This window comes from Tachypleus tridentatus, chromosome 1 (assembly GCF_004210375.1).
Source record: "Tachypleus tridentatus isolate NWPU-2018 chromosome 1, ASM421037v1, whole genome shotgun sequence".
In the NCBI taxonomy this organism is placed as follows: Eukaryota; Metazoa; Arthropoda; class Merostomata; order Xiphosura; family Limulidae; genus Tachypleus; species Tachypleus tridentatus.
In genome coordinates, this window is record NC_134825.1 from 16,259,889 (window position 1) to 16,277,775 (window position 17,887).

Consider the following 17,887-nt stretch of genomic DNA (forward strand, 5'->3'; position numbering starts at 1 on the left):
GTAGTGTTTCAAAATTATTATTCTTACATTCTTTTGTCATATTTGTATTTCCTTTTTGAATTATATTTTTCTGTTATTTTTACATGTTCATATTTTTTTATTTTTGTCCCTTCCTATGTTTGTGCTGTTTTAGTATTTTTTGTCAGTTTTTTGTTGTATTTATATTGTTTTTGTATTTTTATTGGATTTCTACCTGCATTTAAGTTGCTTTAATATTTTTGGCAGTTCAAGTCATGTGTTTGTGATTTTATGACTTTTTTAAAATTTTAATATGTTCACCTAATACATGTACTATTGTCTGTTAGTGCATCAATAGTAAGAAAAAAGCAAAGAAGAAAGGTTATAAAAATTCTGGTGTGGTAAGTATTTTTCACTTTCTTCTTTATAATTTGCTAAACCTTAATGTAAATAAAATATATTATTTTAAAGATTTTTAAAGATACTTGTATGAAAATGATAAAAATTATGCTGAGAAAATAGAAGCAAGTTTTAAGGCTAATTTGTGTTTTTTGTTTAGAAAGTTTATCGTGAAAATAATCTGTCACTAAAGGTGCTATATTTACAGTAAATTATTACGTTTACAGGATCAGTATTGATGAAATATATAAACCTGTGTGTGGCCTAAAAGAAGGCTTCGTGCTAAATTGTAGATGATATCTATAATACTATTTTGATGGTGAGCTGTTTGTTCAACAAAGTTAATAATAAAGTTGTATTGTCTGCTTGTGTTGGGATGTTTGATTTATAAAACACTGGGTACATAAGAAAGGTGGTACAAAGTCATTTTGATAGATTTTACTTGGAGAATTTGTAAGTTGTAAAGAGTACTGTTACATGTAGAATAGGTAATAGAATATCAGCCCTCTATCTTGAAAGTGAGATATTATCTAAAATACAACTTGTGTGATCACCACTGTTGTTATACAGATGAAAGGTTCTCTGTCTCTTTCATGTTTTGATTAATTTTTCCCATTTTAGTGTTTATTTATTGTTGAAAGTATAAAGACTTGTTTATAATGTTTGTTTAGATTACAGTCAATTTATGCTGAGAAGAATTGTTCCATTTAGAACATCAAAAAAGTGTACATTTTAATACCATATTTATTAAATACAATTTGACAAGATTTTGCTAGTGTAAGGGAAGTGTATCCATGTCACAATCGTATTGTGAAGCTCTTGTTAAAGTTATAGAAGGAAGGATTTCTAAATAAAAACTGACATAAATAAGGAAGGAACGTGAAGCAGAACCTCGAGAAAAAAAAAAGAAATAATTATTTAACACATTAAAGATCTTCAGAAATAGTTTTAATTCTAACTCTTTTGTATACTATTATATTAGATACAATTTTTGGAACTTCACTGAACTATATATGTTAGTATTTAACTATAGTTTTTAAGTATTTCTGCATCAAAATTTCTCATACATCTCTCTCATTCTACCTGTAACTTTGTATTTCATTTTCTCCTTTTATAAGTATTTGTGTTAAACCACAAAAAATTCCTGTTATTATTATTGTATCTAACAAATTTCAAACTTTCCAATTTAGTCAATTTGTTTGGAATGGAAACTGTAAAGTTTTGTAATTTATTTTCATATTCAACCAAAATATAGATATTCTATGATTGTAGTCTTCCATCATGAAAAATTTCGTATATATTGTTTGTTGCATATCAGAATTTAGATATCTGTTGGTTTTTTTTCTTTTAAGGATGGTTTTTGTTTGTTTGCTCTTTCAGTTTCATCTAACACTCTTTCTAATTTACCTGGGAGCTTAAAGTATCAGCTTAACTTTCTACGTGCAGCCACAACTGTAGTGGAAGTATTGATGAAACAAATTGACTATATACCCATGTTTCTATATATTAACATGTTGATACATGTCTTGTTTAGTGTAGGGTGATGATATTGTTTTACCCAATATTAGCATGTTGAATTTAGTGGTAGTGGAAGTGTTGGCAACACAAACTTACTATATTGTTTCTAATTTGACATGGAGGGTGAGCTTCTTTCAGTTTCATCTCACAATATTTCTAATTTAACTGGGGGCCAAAAGTATCAGCTTAACTTTCTACATGCAGCCACAAACAATGTTTGTATTAATTCAAGCCTATAGTAAGAGGTAACTGTTGTAAATCAGGTAAACAGGAAATCTAGTAAGATTGTCTGTGACTACTAACACACATTTATTTTTTGCAGTGGACCTAATTTACCTATGGCTATTAACTGAAAAAGGCATTGTTAAACTTAGCATTCTCTGTTTGGAGATCTAAAGTGTAGGGTCATCATTAATTTTTGATATTCTATGCATGAATCACAATAACTTTTAATATTCTTTCTCATGTTAGCCAAAAGAACCTTTTACTTATTTTACTCAAAAGCTAAGTATCCTGTGCAGGACATGTCATGATACATTTTCATGACTTTAGTGTGTGTGATACAACTGTCTGCAATGTTCTGTGGTTAACAGTATTTCTACATGAGTCTAATTTATCTTTTCCCTGTATTACTCTGTTTCCTAGTATATTTACCAGCTAATCTTTCTTTTGTTCCTTGGTCACGTGATCTAGATCACATATTACTTCTAAATTATCCCAGTTTCCTAACTTTATTTCTTTTTATTTTGTTAATTGTATTTTTTTCCTGTTCACTGAATTTTTTTTTTTTTTTTAATGAGGATTCTTTTGCCAGAAATGCAAAATGTGATATAAAACCCCATAAATTCTAGAAATGCACACATTTCTTTATCTGTTTTAGGCACTGGATAGTTTTCACAAACCCCTAAGTGACTTAAGTGTTCTACTTTTGTTTTAAAAAATTGATGTTCACTTGGCTGGAGCTTTAACTTTACTTTTCATAACCTATCAAATACATGTGTTAATCTTTCATGGTCATCAAAACTTGTAAATACTATGAAATGTGAAGGAGAATACCCTTTCCTCATGTTTATACGAAGTTTCACATTTTATAAAGTTAGCATCACACTTTTCAACGTTAAAACATTAGTTAGTCACAAAGATATTCTAATGGCAGTGAAAATGTTGATGAAACAAACTTGCTATACATCCATGTTTCTATGTATTAACATGTTGAATTTAATGGTAATGGAAATGTTGATGAAACAAACTCACTATATACCCCTGTTTCCAAATATTAACATGTTAGATCTCATGACACCAATCCTTTTCTTATTTTATTATTTAATTTAAATGTGTTTCATTTTTCTTTAACTAAAGACATAAGCATTGAAGTAATTGGCTATTTAAAAGGGGGATAGCCTTAGTTTTGGCAGTCTAACTCAGAGAAATCAGCTGGCTGTAAGCATGTTGTAAAATTCATGTACGGATCTCCCATAACACTTGTTAATCATAACTTTTAAAGCAACGTCACCTGTTGAAATCTAAATGAGCAACAACAGTTATTTATGACAGGAGTCGTAAGGTATTAGTCTTAATGATAAAATCCCAGTGCTGTCTTCTTCAGTGATATAGGTATAATTTTTTCTCTTGTAGAACACAGAACCACCTGACAGTTACAGCTTTTGTTGTTAGTGTTTGTATGATGATGATGTACCATTATAATTTTAAACAAATTATGTTTTCCATCCCACTCCAGGTCAAATTGGTATCCATACAGATTGAGGAGGAACAAACGTTTTTAGATTATATTGCAGGAGGGTAAGGTATTTCTTGAAATGATTTCATTCTATGAAACTGTATAATGTTTGTTGTTTTCATTCACTAATCACTTTTGAAGTATGTAATAAAATAGAAAAAAGTAGGAGTATTTGTTAATCAAATGCAGTGCCCTCACTGTCACTGTCCCACAATAATAGCAGTAAGATACACTTGTTGTTAAAGAAACACAGTGCCTTCAATATTACTGTTTCACAGTAATAGAAATAAGATACTGTTATTGTTAAACAAATAGTGCCTTTGGTGTTACTGCTTCACAATAATGGAACTAGGTTCTTCTGTTTGCTGTTATGTTCAGTCTTACTGGTTGATGGCATTAGAAATATACTGTTTTTTTTCTTACAGAACACAGATTAATTTTACTGTTGCTGTTGATTTTACTGCATCCAATGGAGATCCTCGTAAGGCGAATTCCCTCCATTGTATGGATCCTCAGAGACCTAATGCATATTCTCTTGCAATAAAAGCAGTAGGAGAAATCATTCAAGATTATGATAGTGATAAAATGTTTCCTGCTTTAGGGTTTGGTGCAAGATTACCACCAGATGGCAGAGTGTCTCATGAATTTTTTCTGGTAATGTCTTATAATTGTATGTTTTTTATCCATCAGAAAAGCTTTATATTGAGCAAAATACTATAGCAGATGTTTACAAACTGTAGTCTTCATTCCTCTGTGGGTCCACTTAAGGAAGTCTGTAGTAATACATCAAATTTATGAAATTACCATTTATTGAAAGAATAACAAATAAAATGCTAAGACATTATAAAACTAATATAGTAATACTGTATATATAAATCCCAAATTATTAATTGTAATTAACATAAATTGAATTATTTAAATTTGTTGTGCACCTGGCACCACTGTCTGCTGATTGCAAAAGACAAGACAGTTGACTCCCAGTTGAATTGAAGTACAGAAATAACATAAATGTGGGTTTTCAGTTGAAGCTATCATACAATGATGGAGAAAATCCAAGATTGTTTTAGTAAAGCAGTATCATCCTTCACCTTAAAGTAAGCCTTAAGATTTGTTTAACATTTTCCATACTTAAATCTCCTTTCATTGTTTATTCCTTAAAGGTAGAATGAAGCTGTAAATGAAGTAGAATATGTATATGGTACACCAGTTACACATGATAAAAACTACTTTTAATGGCAGGTAGTCTGCCAGTACAATAATAAAGTTGTGGGGAGGGAGTCCACCAGCCGGCAAAGTTTGGGAACCCCAGTACTGTGAAGCTTTGACTTCTTTTTTATGGTGCGATTTCGATAAATTATGTCTTCCTTTAAAGATAAGAAAGTAAGTGTAACGTACCTGAATGTTTTAAAGAGTATATCAGGTAGAAGACACAAAGATAGTCTCGTGAAAGCAAGTTATCCTGTTACTTTCCTTCATTCTAACTTTCTTCAAAATCATTCCTACATTTCCTGACCAAACTGCTAACAAGCTTGTAGCAGGGGACCCACTTGGTATGTACATACCTACCAAGGCTGCTTTTAGATTGTAACCCAAGTAAATGCAGCTGTTATTTCCTGCTGCACTCTGATTGTTTCATTAATGCCTATATGCATTATATCTTGAAGTTCTGCAAAGTGAAAACACTTGGTGTTATTTGAGAGAGCCATCACAATGTGTGGGTATTTTTTTGATAGGTTAAATGGAATCTGTAATTAATGTATACAAGTGCTTACAGTGCACACACATATTTCCAGTAATTGTTCAATTGATTTTATTGCTTCAACATTATGTTCTTGTATTATGTTGATGTAAATACACATCCAGAATTGTAAAGGCTCCATACAAACTTAGCTTTGCCCACAATTCTGATTGAATGGAGTGAGTTAAGCTGTATGGTGAGAAGTACTTTATCTCTTAATGAAGCCATCAGAGAATAGCAAACACAACAACTGGATTTTTCAAGTCATACAGATAGCTGATATTCAAAATGAAGAAAATTCTCCTTTTTGTAAGCACTTTGATTATTTGATTTATTTTCTCATCTTAAGTTTTTTCTGTGGAATCTTTGAGCTTTTGAGTTCTTGAGAAAGGTTATGTCAAGGCTGTATATTGGGTTATGTTGTGAAAGAAATTAGGAGAACCACTACAATAAAATATCTTGAGAAACTCTGGTTGCAAACATCTAATGTCAGAGAAAACTGCAGTATAAGCTCAGTATTGTGGAATGTCATGGTTTAGTGGCTGCATGTGAAACCATTTGTTACTGTGAGAAATAGACAACATGGTGGAGAGGCTACAAAAAAAATACATTCATTACTGTGAGAAGTAGATATCATATGGAAGAAGCTGAACATGAAACATTTGTTACTTTGAAAAATGGAAACAATGCCAGAGAGGCTACACACAAGACATTCATTACTGTGAGAAGTGGACAGGCTACACACAAGATATTCATTACTGTGAGAAGTGGACAGGTTGCACACAAGATATTCATTACTGTGAGAAGTGGACAGGCAACACACAAGATATTCATTACTGTGAGAAGTGGACAGGCTACACACAAGATATTCATTACTGTGAGAAGTGGACAGGCTACACACAAGATATTCATTACTGTGAGAAGTGGACAGGCTACACACAAGATATTCATTACTGTGAGAAGTGGATATTGCAGTAGAGAGGCCATACGTAAGGCACATTATTTTGAGAAATGGATGTCGCAATGGAGAGGCTGCACATGAGACAACCATTATTCTAAGGAGTGGTTATATAAGCTATTCATTATTCTGAGAAGTGTAGTGTGTCAAAACTGTGGACAGTAGGTGACGAGTAAGGTGATCAAATAAGCTAATTTTAGCCAGTTTCTATTCAGAAGACCAGTAACATTCATATGTAGTTAGGTAAAGGAAACGGTCATTCTGTTACAGCTAGAAAGATTGCAACTTTAAGAGACAAATAATGTTTGTTAATAGAGATTCAGTGCAGTCCATTGTAGTCAAAGTTTAAGGTAACAGCTAGTTTTTCCTGAAAACATCTTTATGTATAAGGTTTGCTCTATTAGCTATCACTTGTTTCCCTGTTGATAGTGGTATTTTACAGTTCATACATTCTCTGTGCAAGAGTTGTCACATACTGGCTGTACTTCCTGAAATCTACAGTCTTATGCCTCAGTTTTCATTCTTTGAATTTGTTATGAACCATTCTCTGAACTGTACTTTTTAACCACCTTCAAGTTTGATAGCTTTGATGTAATTGGACCTGACTTGTATTGGTAAAAGGTGTAAATTTGATGGTGAAAATTTTTCAAAGTTTTACAACTTTAGTGTCAAACTCTTGCTGTCTTGAAGACTCATTATAATCAAACATTAAATAAAATCTCTCTACATAGGCCTTTCCATTTTTGTAACCCTTGTAAAATATTGTATTTTATTACAGTATTATACTATCTTTAGTTCTGTTAATTAGTTTGAGGTCATGATGTTATTTAATGTCATATAGTCTGAAGTGTTGGATGTTGTTTATGTGCCTGACTTTATGACTCACCTATTCAGACAGTCCAGCTATCTTCCTCATGTGTCTGCCAGAAATTTGCATTCCTCTACCATTTAGTCAACTCTCACCTAATTTCATGTGATATAGTGTGCATTGTACTGGTACTTGATGTCATTATGATGTTGCAAAAGCCATCCACTAAGAGGAAGGCAACTCATGCTTATGGACAATAACTGCTCCTACACATGTTCTTCTCTTTGGCACTGAATTTAAACAGACTTGTTTGTCTGAGTTCACTTTATTGAGACTGCATCATTACAAAAGTTTAGTTTTTGTTTTCTGTAGCTTTCATTTCAAAAGCTTTGATTTTTATTGTGAATTCTCAAGAGTCTGTGATTTAGTCCTGAGTGAGTAACATGTTCTTTCTGCTATGGCTTTAGAAGGTTTGTTAATTTTGAGGGTCCTTGCAGCCATTGTCCAATATGTGGATTACCACATATTTACTAAGCCTATTTTTGAGAATGTGACTTGTACCTGATTTACTTTGCGTAGTAACTTACTTGAACTAAAATTACCTTAACCTTCCATTCTCTCTCTCTTGGTTTCATCTTTTAAGTTAACATTTTCTTTACCTGAAAATGTATTTTATGATAGGTGCTAACCAGTACTCACATGTTCAACCCATCCTCCCCACTTTTGGTGCCACATTTTGTTCTTGCTTCATCAATGAATGAAGTTTACAATGAATTTAAGTGTACGAAAGGAGATAATGTGCATAGGGCTTTTTAATGTAGTTGTATATCAGTGCAGTTTATGTTAAATTGCATGAAATTAGGTGAAAGTTAACTTTTGGCTAGTGGCATGTGAATCTGTCTGGTAGATGCTCAAGGAATATACCTAAACTGTGTATAGAGGTCAGTGTCAATCAGAAATGCATTTTCAGGTAAGAGAAATATTAACTTTTGTGTAGTTAAATTGAAATACTACTTTCATTGGACTTACTGAGTTATTTTCGTAGTATTAAATAATTATATTCTTTAAACAATATTGAAGATAGTTATCCACTTTCCTTAAAGCTGTTGTACTTTGATTTTATAGAATGGTAATCCAAATAACCCATATTGTCAAGGTGTAGATGGAATCCTGCAGGCCTATAATCAAGCACTATACTCAGTTCAACTCTATGGACCAACTAACTTTGCTCCTGTTATTAACCATGTAGCTCGGTAAGCATTTGTATTATTTTTATTGGTCTCAAAATCTTCTTGTTTCTAAAATTTGTCATACAACATAAATAGTCGTGGAAATTGAGTATCAACATGAGTAACAGTAAAAGCACAGTTCTTGATAGAAATATGTATCAGTCTCTTTCTGATTGGTGTGGAAGTAATATAACATAAGATTTCAATTTAGTTGAGAACCTGAAATGGTTTTAATTTAGGTATAGATAAATTACCTGTTTCACTTTGTAATTTTTGTTTGATTCTAAACACAAATGTTATTCAGCATCAAAAATTAATTAGATAGATCAAAACTAAAATAATTTAAAAAGTAACTTGTATAGCAGCCTCAGAAATATTTAGAATCATCATGAAACTGTTCATCAGAAAGTTAAAACATATCAAATGTAGAAAACATTTGATTACCTTTAACGTTAACAGAGCTAACAACCACTCAGAGATTTTAATAAGTCACAGATTCATACACTAAGTCAATGAAAAAAACAGTCTTAAAATGTGTAAACTTAATTCAGGAAATTTGCAGAATTCAAAAGGAAAATTTGAAGGGTTTTTTTCATGAGATCCAAGATAAAGATAATGATGTCAAGGATATTGGCTTTCATAATTTTTAAACATTTGACATGAAACTAAGTTTGAACTATTATGAAGGTTAAATTCATATTTTCACAAATCTAATTCTTAACTATTGATTATAATATGAACTAGAAATGAGAGGAAAGTTTGTTTTCTTATCTTGCTAATTAAATCTTTTGTAACTAATTGCAAGATAAATGTTTTGTTTGCTTATCATTCTAGTTAAATCTTTTGTGCCTAATTGTAAGATAAATGTTTTGTTTTCCCCTCTTTCTAATTAAATCTTCTGTAACTAACTGTGAGTTAAATGTTTTGTGAAACTGAACTACAGGTTTGCTGCTGCCTACCAAGAAGGCACCCATTACTTCATACTGTTGATCATCACAGATGGGGTTATTAGTGACATGCCACAGACTAAACAAGCTATTGTCCAGGCAGCATCTCTTCCTATGTCAGTCATTATTGTGGGTGTAGGCCCTGCAGACTTTGCTGGTTGGTGGCAGTTTTATTAGTAAAAAACTATTTCTTTCTGCACATGTGGTAATGATGGTATAAAGTTACCATTTTAATTGTGATAGTTCCAGTTAAAGTAACCGTTGTGGTTACAGTAACAGGCTGGTTTTATTCTAATTTTCATATTTCACTAGATAGAGGTTTCATTTATTAACATATAAAAAAATTAAGTGGAGCAGCAGAATATAGCCAAATATTTGTATTACTTACAAATTAATGTGACTCTGTGAAAATGTCTTTCACTTACAGGTTAGTGTAGCACAGTCAAATAATGGCAAATTACATTCAGGTTAGTATAGCAAAATGTCTATACTACATATGGATTAGCATTCCATGTCCAAATGTCAGTGTTAGTTAAAGATTAGTGTGTGACACAGCTTAATGTTTGAATTATGGATTGAAGCTGTAAATCTAAGTGTACATTTTATTTTATGGATTAGTGCAGCATGTCCAAATGTCTGTGTTGCATATGGATTTATGAGTCACAATTATTAGTAGTACCTAAGTAATTAGTATTGCACCACCAAATTTCTGTATCATGTCCAGATTAGTGGAGGACAACTAAATGTGTGTGACTTGTAGGTTAGTGTAACACAGCAAATTGTTTATATTATTTACAGATTAGTGTGGCACAGTCAAATGTTTATATTATTTAAGGATTAGTGTAAGACAGCCAGTTGTTTATATTATTTACAGATAAGTGTGGCACAACCAAATGTTTATATTATTTTTGGATTAGTGTGGCACAACCAAATGTTTATATTATTTTTGGATTAGTGTGGCACAACCAAATGTTTATATTATTTTTGGATTAGTGTGGCACAACCAAATGTTTATATTATTTTTGTATTAGTGTGGCACAACCAAATGTTTATATTATTTTTGGATTAGTGTGGCACAACCAAATGTTTATATTATTTTTGGATTAGTGTGGCACAACCAAATGTTTATATTATTTTTGGATAAGTGTGGCACAACCAAATGTGTATATTATTTTTGGATTAGTGTGGCACAGCCAGTTTATATTATTTATGGATTAGTGTGGCACAACCAAATATTTATGTTGCTTCCAGTAGCCTGTTTTATTTATTAATTAATGTAGAATGTCTAGTAGTCGATATTAATTATAACTTTCTTGAATTTAAGTTAGATTTGTTTAAGGCTATAATTTCCTAGACTGTTGTTAGTTCTTTATGTTGCTTATTGGTTGACATAGAACTTTCAGTAGTCTATTACTTGCAGCTTTCTTGAAGGTCAGTTATACATGTTTTTAGTCTATCACTTTCTTGATTAAAGGTGACATTTATCTATGTAAATGTCTTTCATAAAAGTTCAACTCCTGACTATAATAAGGAACCGAAATGCTTATTCTAAATAATGATTCTCATTATTGTGTAATGTTGTTTTCAAATAACAAAATATTGTTTATATTAAGGTAATGCAAATATTTGCATCTGTACTGTATACTGGGTTCAACTCTTGAGTAATGTTTATAAAACCTGAGAATGTCAGACATTTTGCGTTTGACTCTGTTTTGGACTTTATGCAGTTCATACTAATGTTTTTATGTTTACAGGTGTTTTATTTTATTTCTTCACTAGAGAAGTAATCTGTTAATGGTACTTTTGTGTTTCAGCAATGGAAGAATTGGATGGAGATGATGTAAGGATAAGTTCACATGGACGTTTTGCTGAAAGAGATATTGTACAGGTGAGAGGTTGGTTATGATCGTAGTCAAAACTTTACAAGAATTTCAAAGTCAGGAATTTTTTTGGGTATTTCTAATAATTCCTTCTCAAAAGTAATCTTTTGTGTTCTGTAAGTATTAATTTGTGCATACAATATAATAGCAGTTCAGACAGTTTTAGTAATTAAATAAAAAGTTGCTAAATATGATGCTATAATCAGACACACAAAACTGTTACCACTGTTCCTAACATTTTACTCCAATTATTCAATTGTTGAGCATTTCAGTAAGAAACATATCAAAAAGAAATGTATAAATACTATATAACAAACTTAAGTTTGATGTATCATTTTGTAGTTTGAAGACCAACATCACAAGATGCATGCTTTGAAAGATCAGTGAGAGAGTGCTACATTGTAATACTTCTTCTTGTAAAGAAGAGTGCTTTAAACAGTTCATCAAAAACGTGATTCACTATAAAGACTCTTTCGTACCAAACACTTAGTTTGAACAGCTGGATCAATATTGTAACCAGTGAATCCATGTAATGGACGTTTTCTGTTTTCCACTGAAACCAAATTGTTGTTTTACCAGTATGACTACTGCAACTATTCAACATTTTGTAGTAGCCAATGTGTTATTATCTATCTGCTGGTAGTACTAACTCAACATTCTGATTAAAATCAAAATGCAAGTAACTCATAATATTCTGTGGTAAAGGTTATTTGAGTAACAATATATATAATGTTCTCTACTAGAGGTTACTAGTGGTAAAAATAAATGCCAAAAGTCATTAGGGTAATTAATATATCTCTTCTGAAGGTCGTTGGGGTAATAATATGTATACTGTTTTCTACTGTTGGGGTTAACATTTTGTATGTAATTTTCTTTGCTAGATGTAGTCACTTTTTCAGCATTCTTTAAAAAGTCATAAAATACATATCTGTTTGTACCACTTGACATTGGAGTTCAAAATCTTCGGGCCCTATGTGTTTTGAGCAGGCACTACAAGGATTTAGCTTTTGAATAACTGACAGTAGAAAACATTGTTATTGGGAATGTAGTAGTGTTTTACTATAAACTGTGTATTCAATTGCTTCTTTGTGTTATAACCTAAATTTGTTTATAATTAATGTTTAGTAAATGTTTAATTGAAGAACTCTTATAATAATTCACTTGCTGGCAAGCAGTAATTTTATATACCTCAACAGTAGTTTAGTCAAACAAATTATGTAGTCACAGTCATACTTAAATAAGCTACTAACTTAAGATTTATTTAAGTTGCATGCTTCCTTTCATTTTATATGCAAAACTGACACCAATTGCACACTTCACATTTAACTCTGTCCAATATTTGAAGGCATATTATTAATTTAAATATTTTTTTGTATTAATTATATAGAATTGTTAATGTCACACTAAGATGCACACACTTGAACATTGGGAAATAAAAGGCTTACCAAACCTAAAGCTTTCTCACTAATAAACTATCTAAAAATTGCAATTTGATAGAACTTTTTTTTAACATAATGTTTACCATTACTACATAGGTAACTATTAAACCAGATAACAAGTGAATAATTTTCATCAGGGAGTTTTATATAATAATAATTAATGAATAACTCCGCCTTATCACCCTTATAAAGTGGAATAGTAATACATTAAGCAATTCGTGATGACGAAAATACATTAATAATTTAGGCACTTCTGTATGATAAGAAGAGATGGTTATTCATGTAAGTAAACTAGATTTCTTTTGTTTTAGTTTGTACCATTTAGGGATTTCCTTTCTGGATCAAATTGGATTGCAAATCAGGCTAGATTAGCTAGAGAAGTGCTTGCAGAAATTCCAGACCAGTTCATAGAATATATGAAGAAACGAGGGATTAAAGCTAAGCGTCCAACTTCGGTATCACCTCCTCCAGCGTCGGGCAGTGTGGCTGGAATCCCGAGTGCCACATAAATTGGGTCCCTTCCTTTGTGGTGTGTGGAACACTGAATATGACTGGAACTAGTTCTCTCAGTTTTAAGTTTATCTGGTTTTCAATCTATTTCCTTTATTTTTAAAAGGAAATTATTGCAGCTTCTGCACCACTTGTGCCTATTTTTTTTCAGCAAAATTTTTTTATATTTTAAAAGCACAATTTCCATCATCTAGACTAAACTCTTAATAGTCATTTCATAAAATGTATCATAAATGTTCTTAAACAACCTTTAAAACTAATTCAAAGTTTGCTGTTGTCTGTGCCATATTAAAATTATGTTGACATGTAAACGGATTAATGTTTATTCACTAATATTTTGTTCAGTGTAATTTACATTCACTTAGTATTGTGAAATAATATAAGATATTGTTAGGGAAAGCAAATAAGAATATTTAATATTATGCCAACCTCATTGTATGTATCATATCAAGTGGAAATAAGGCCAATAACATACTTCATCAGGCTGGCTGGAATATGACAGATGTGCTATTGAGCTATTATAAGTTTCATGAACAACAAATGTTATGGAATGAAACAGATATTGTAACTGAAGTATAATTATGAAGTCTTGCTGTTTAGACATCCTGTAACTTTATGAAGTATGTTAACCCTACAGTCCCACTGTTCTTGAATATTTCTCGTAATGTTTTTTAATTCTAAGTGTTTAATACAAGTGCCACTTTTATATAACTTTTCATATAAGTGTTGTTTACATCTTTACATTTTTGCGATTTATTTCCTTTCATAAGCTTTTCACTAAAAGAATAAATATAAGAACTGAAAGGCATCTTTTATGGGAAACATACATTAAACAATAAAAAAAACTTTGCTATCACACAATACTGCATACAGTGACCTTCAAATTCAGATGTTCATTTAGTACAAAACTTAGGTAAACTGATGCTAAATTCAGCAAGCATTAGCAGAAGTACATTTTTCAATGTAGAGTTGAGATTTATACTAAAGCTTTTCAGTTTGTGTTTCATGTTTGTTCTATAAAGAATACTTTCATATTCTAAATGTTTTTCAGCATATTGCTGGCTATTCATATACAGTACTTGTGAGTCCTTTAATTTGGACCTAAATGTTTGTCCTATACTTTAATAATTGTTTGTGTTGAAGTCTGTTAAACTCGTCTGTAGAACTCTTATGCCATGGCTTACTAAGATATTCACTGTATCAAGTGTACATGAACAAACTTGTGGAGAACAGTTGAGCTGTCTGTTATGTAAACCTTCAAGTGGTCCTTATGTCAGGAGCTTTTGTCCATATTGGTACTTACAAACATGTAACTGTCTCCTCTAACACTTTCCTTGAAAGTCACTGTTAAGCAAAAGTACTAGGTTTTTACATCAAATTTGCCTATTTTTGAGCCATAAACATGAGATAAAAAAAACTTTGAACTTGGCAAAATGTTCTAGTACTTTCATTTCATCATTAGTAAGCCTAGGTTTTGGTTCAGTCTGTATTCAATAGCTTATTCAAATCTCAAACTACACAAACATGTTTAACATAGAACAAAGTTTCATGGCTTTATGTTTGTCTTGTTCTGATCAGTGGAATTTGTATTTTGACTCTTGATGTTATGTATAATGTTTTAGATTATTATATTACTTGCTATGAGGAATTTAATGGTGTTTTGATGTATGACTGTGGATAGGATATGTTAAAATAGGTATCTAGAATTAGAATAGAAAAGGTAAATTATAAGCCAGAAAGTGATATATATTTTAATATTAGATAACTGATGGATTACTTTAAAATTTCATTACATTTGGCGATGCAAAGGCAACGCCATTACTGTGGTCATTAGTAACAAATATTGTTAAAACGGAATTATGTTAAAGATGTTTTATGTGCTTTTGTTGTTGTTTTTTTAAAACTAAATTAAAGGTTATTGATTTAATATATGTAGAACCAAAACTTTTATTGTTTCATTTGTAACTAAGACTTTTTATTATATTTGCTGAGAAGTTTCTCTTGCACGTATATTAAAGAAAACCAGTAACCATAAACATGTAGATTTAATATAATTGAGATATAGTCACAGTTACTAGGTAAATTATAAGTGGTAGTAAACTCTTCACTCGTATCAAAAGCAGTGGTTAATTTATTTTTTCAAATTTTTATCTGTAGTAAGTTGGCATTATAAATTTGTATAGAATCAACACATCTCCATTCCCTTCTACATTAATCTTTCTGGATTAGAAATATAACAAACATTCATTACAGTCACTGTTTTCAGGATATGTAATGAGAACTTTGTAGTGTAAGAAACTGTGACTGAACTAGAAAATTATAGATATCTGTAAATTAAATTTACTGTCTGAAATATGTGAAATATTCAAATTATGTTATTCATATCTTAGCCTTATTCTTCACTTTTGAACATTTATATATGTTACAAGAATATATGCAACTTGTACATGTATCTAAAATTGAATTACCTAATCTGTTTACTTTTGTTTTCATTGGTTTGTTTGTCTGGACATTTTTCTTTGTAACAAAACTTTTTGTTTGGTTAGTTTGTCATTATTTTCTTTGTAACTACACTTATATTCCTTGGTTTGTAAACTGTAAATTCCTTCTTTTTAAATACATTGGTTTCTCTTGGACTGATTACTATAATTTTTTTCCAACAAATTTCTCTTCATTTGTTTACTGTGATTATTTCTGTTTTTGTATCTACATTTATATACCATACTTTGTTTACTGTCACTGTTTCTTTAGTGTTTGTCATGAGAAAAACAAACAATTGATACAAAGCCAGCTATCAACAATAAATAAGAACAACAAATATGGACATGCTTGAATAAATGTTTGTGGTAGTCTTTAGATTTTACAAGAAAAACCAGCAGATTTAGAATTTTCCTTGTAAAAGTGTTTCTCTGTTGTTTATTCTACAGCTTTATGTTGTTCTCATGTTTATTACAAGTTTCAGTACTCTGGTAATTTACTAAAATGGATCAGCATTTCATACAAGTCATCTCTCTTTGTTTGTTATCTCGGTTCATTTATATGTGAGTTCTTATTCCTATCTGCATTCCATAATGTGCTTTCACATCTCATATTTTTTTCAGTTTATATATATATTAATGTATGTATGTATATACTGTACACATTGAAAAATGTTCCTTGGTTGGTCTGAATCCACATTTTTGAAAAATAACAATCAAATATATTATTTGTTACAGTTTAAATTGCCATATTTCTACATGGCTGTTGTATTTTTTGTCATCCATCATGGATTTATTCAAAGGGATCTTTAACTAGTCATTGGCAAGATAAGTTGCTATGGAAGTTCTGTGTCTTTAATGTAAACTTCTGTGCAAAATTGTCATTTATGGCACTGGAACCAGGTAGTTGTCATAATGATTTAAAATCTAGTTTCAGCCAATAAAGTATTCCCAAGTTTATTACAAATGAAATAACATATTAAATAAAATCAGCTAAAGTATTCATGTGCAAGGTTTTAAAATTATACTTTTTAGGAATAATAACATTTAGTTTTATGTGAAGTAAGCCTTTCTTTGCATGTATTTAACAGACCAAATCATGTTAAAGGTGTTACATTACTCTGTATTAGATTATGATTTCCCAAACGTTTGTGCTCTTTGACACTAATGACACATAGCAACTATGTTGATGTATGTTATTTAGTAATGAATAACATCTGAAACAAGAATGATATTTCGGTATTTCCTAGGAACACCTGAAACATGAATGACATTTCAGGATTTCTTTGGAACACCTGAACCAAGATTGACATTTCAGGGTTTCCTAGGAACACCTGAAACATGAATGACATTTCAGGATTTCTTTGGAACACCTGAACCAAGATTGACATTTCAGGGTTTCCTAGGAACACCTGAACCAAGATTGACATTTCAGGATTTCTTTGGAACACCTGAACCAAGATTGACATTTCAGGATTTCTTTGGAACACCTGAACCAAGATTGACATTTCAGGATTTCTTAGGAACACCTAAAACAAGAATGACATTTGAACAGTTTGTGTGTATACTGTTTAAATATCTTCTGATTAATCCAAGAAGTTTCTCATAATGACATATAACATCTGAAAGAAGGTAACATGTCATCTCATTTAATATTTTATTCATATCTTTTGTTATTTATCAGTGTTTCTTTCAACAAAATGATTTTCTTGGTATTTTTAACAAGAAAACTCTTTAGAAATCTGTACAGAATTTTAAAAACAAAGTTCATCTTTCTACAAGCAAGCCTTTTTTTAGAAAAGTAAACATGGTATGACTTGTATATGTAGAATCAACAAAACTGAACTATTGTTACATTGTTGATGGTGAAACCATAACTTCCATTTTATACTATTATTTTTATTGCATAAGTTTTTTTATGGACTCAATGCTAAAATCAAAGGTTAAATTCCCCAAAGTGGACAAACCACAGATATTGCATTATATGGCTTTGCATTAATTAGTACACACACAAAGAATACAGTATGAGTTTGCACGTGAAACACATATACTGAATTGTGTAAATACTCTTTTTATTTAGTAATTAGAACTTCCTGATATACATGTGTACACTTAAAGGTAATATGTTTTATCATAAATGTTGATTTTATTTGTACATTTCTAGAGCTCTGAACAAAATTGTTTGGAATTGTTATTTACCTTGTAAAAGGAACTCTGTTGTTGTCCTAGGATCTATTGCTATTAATGTAACTGATTTGTAATCATCAGAATAAACTCGTTGCTCAATA

General features: G+C 30.8%; 1 protein-coding gene across 1 annotated transcript in view; it reads left to right on the forward strand.

The window, feature by feature from the left end:
* LOC143243781 (copine-8-like) overlaps nucleotides 1-17,887 on the forward strand; it is a 59,895-nt gene extending 42,008 nt beyond the window's left edge. Inside the window, exons 12-18 of the mRNA XM_076487436.1 lie at nucleotides 306-359; nucleotides 3,614-3,675; nucleotides 4,039-4,267; nucleotides 8,243-8,370; nucleotides 9,290-9,450; nucleotides 11,108-11,181; nucleotides 12,924-17,887. Of these exons, the coding sequence (XP_076343551.1) occupies nucleotides 306-359; nucleotides 3,614-3,675; nucleotides 4,039-4,267; nucleotides 8,243-8,370; nucleotides 9,290-9,450; nucleotides 11,108-11,181; nucleotides 12,924-13,121 (906 nt within the window). The 3' untranslated portion in view covers nucleotides 13,122-17,887. The remainder of the gene's footprint in view (nucleotides 1-305; nucleotides 360-3,613; nucleotides 3,676-4,038; nucleotides 4,268-8,242; nucleotides 8,371-9,289; nucleotides 9,451-11,107; nucleotides 11,182-12,923) is intronic.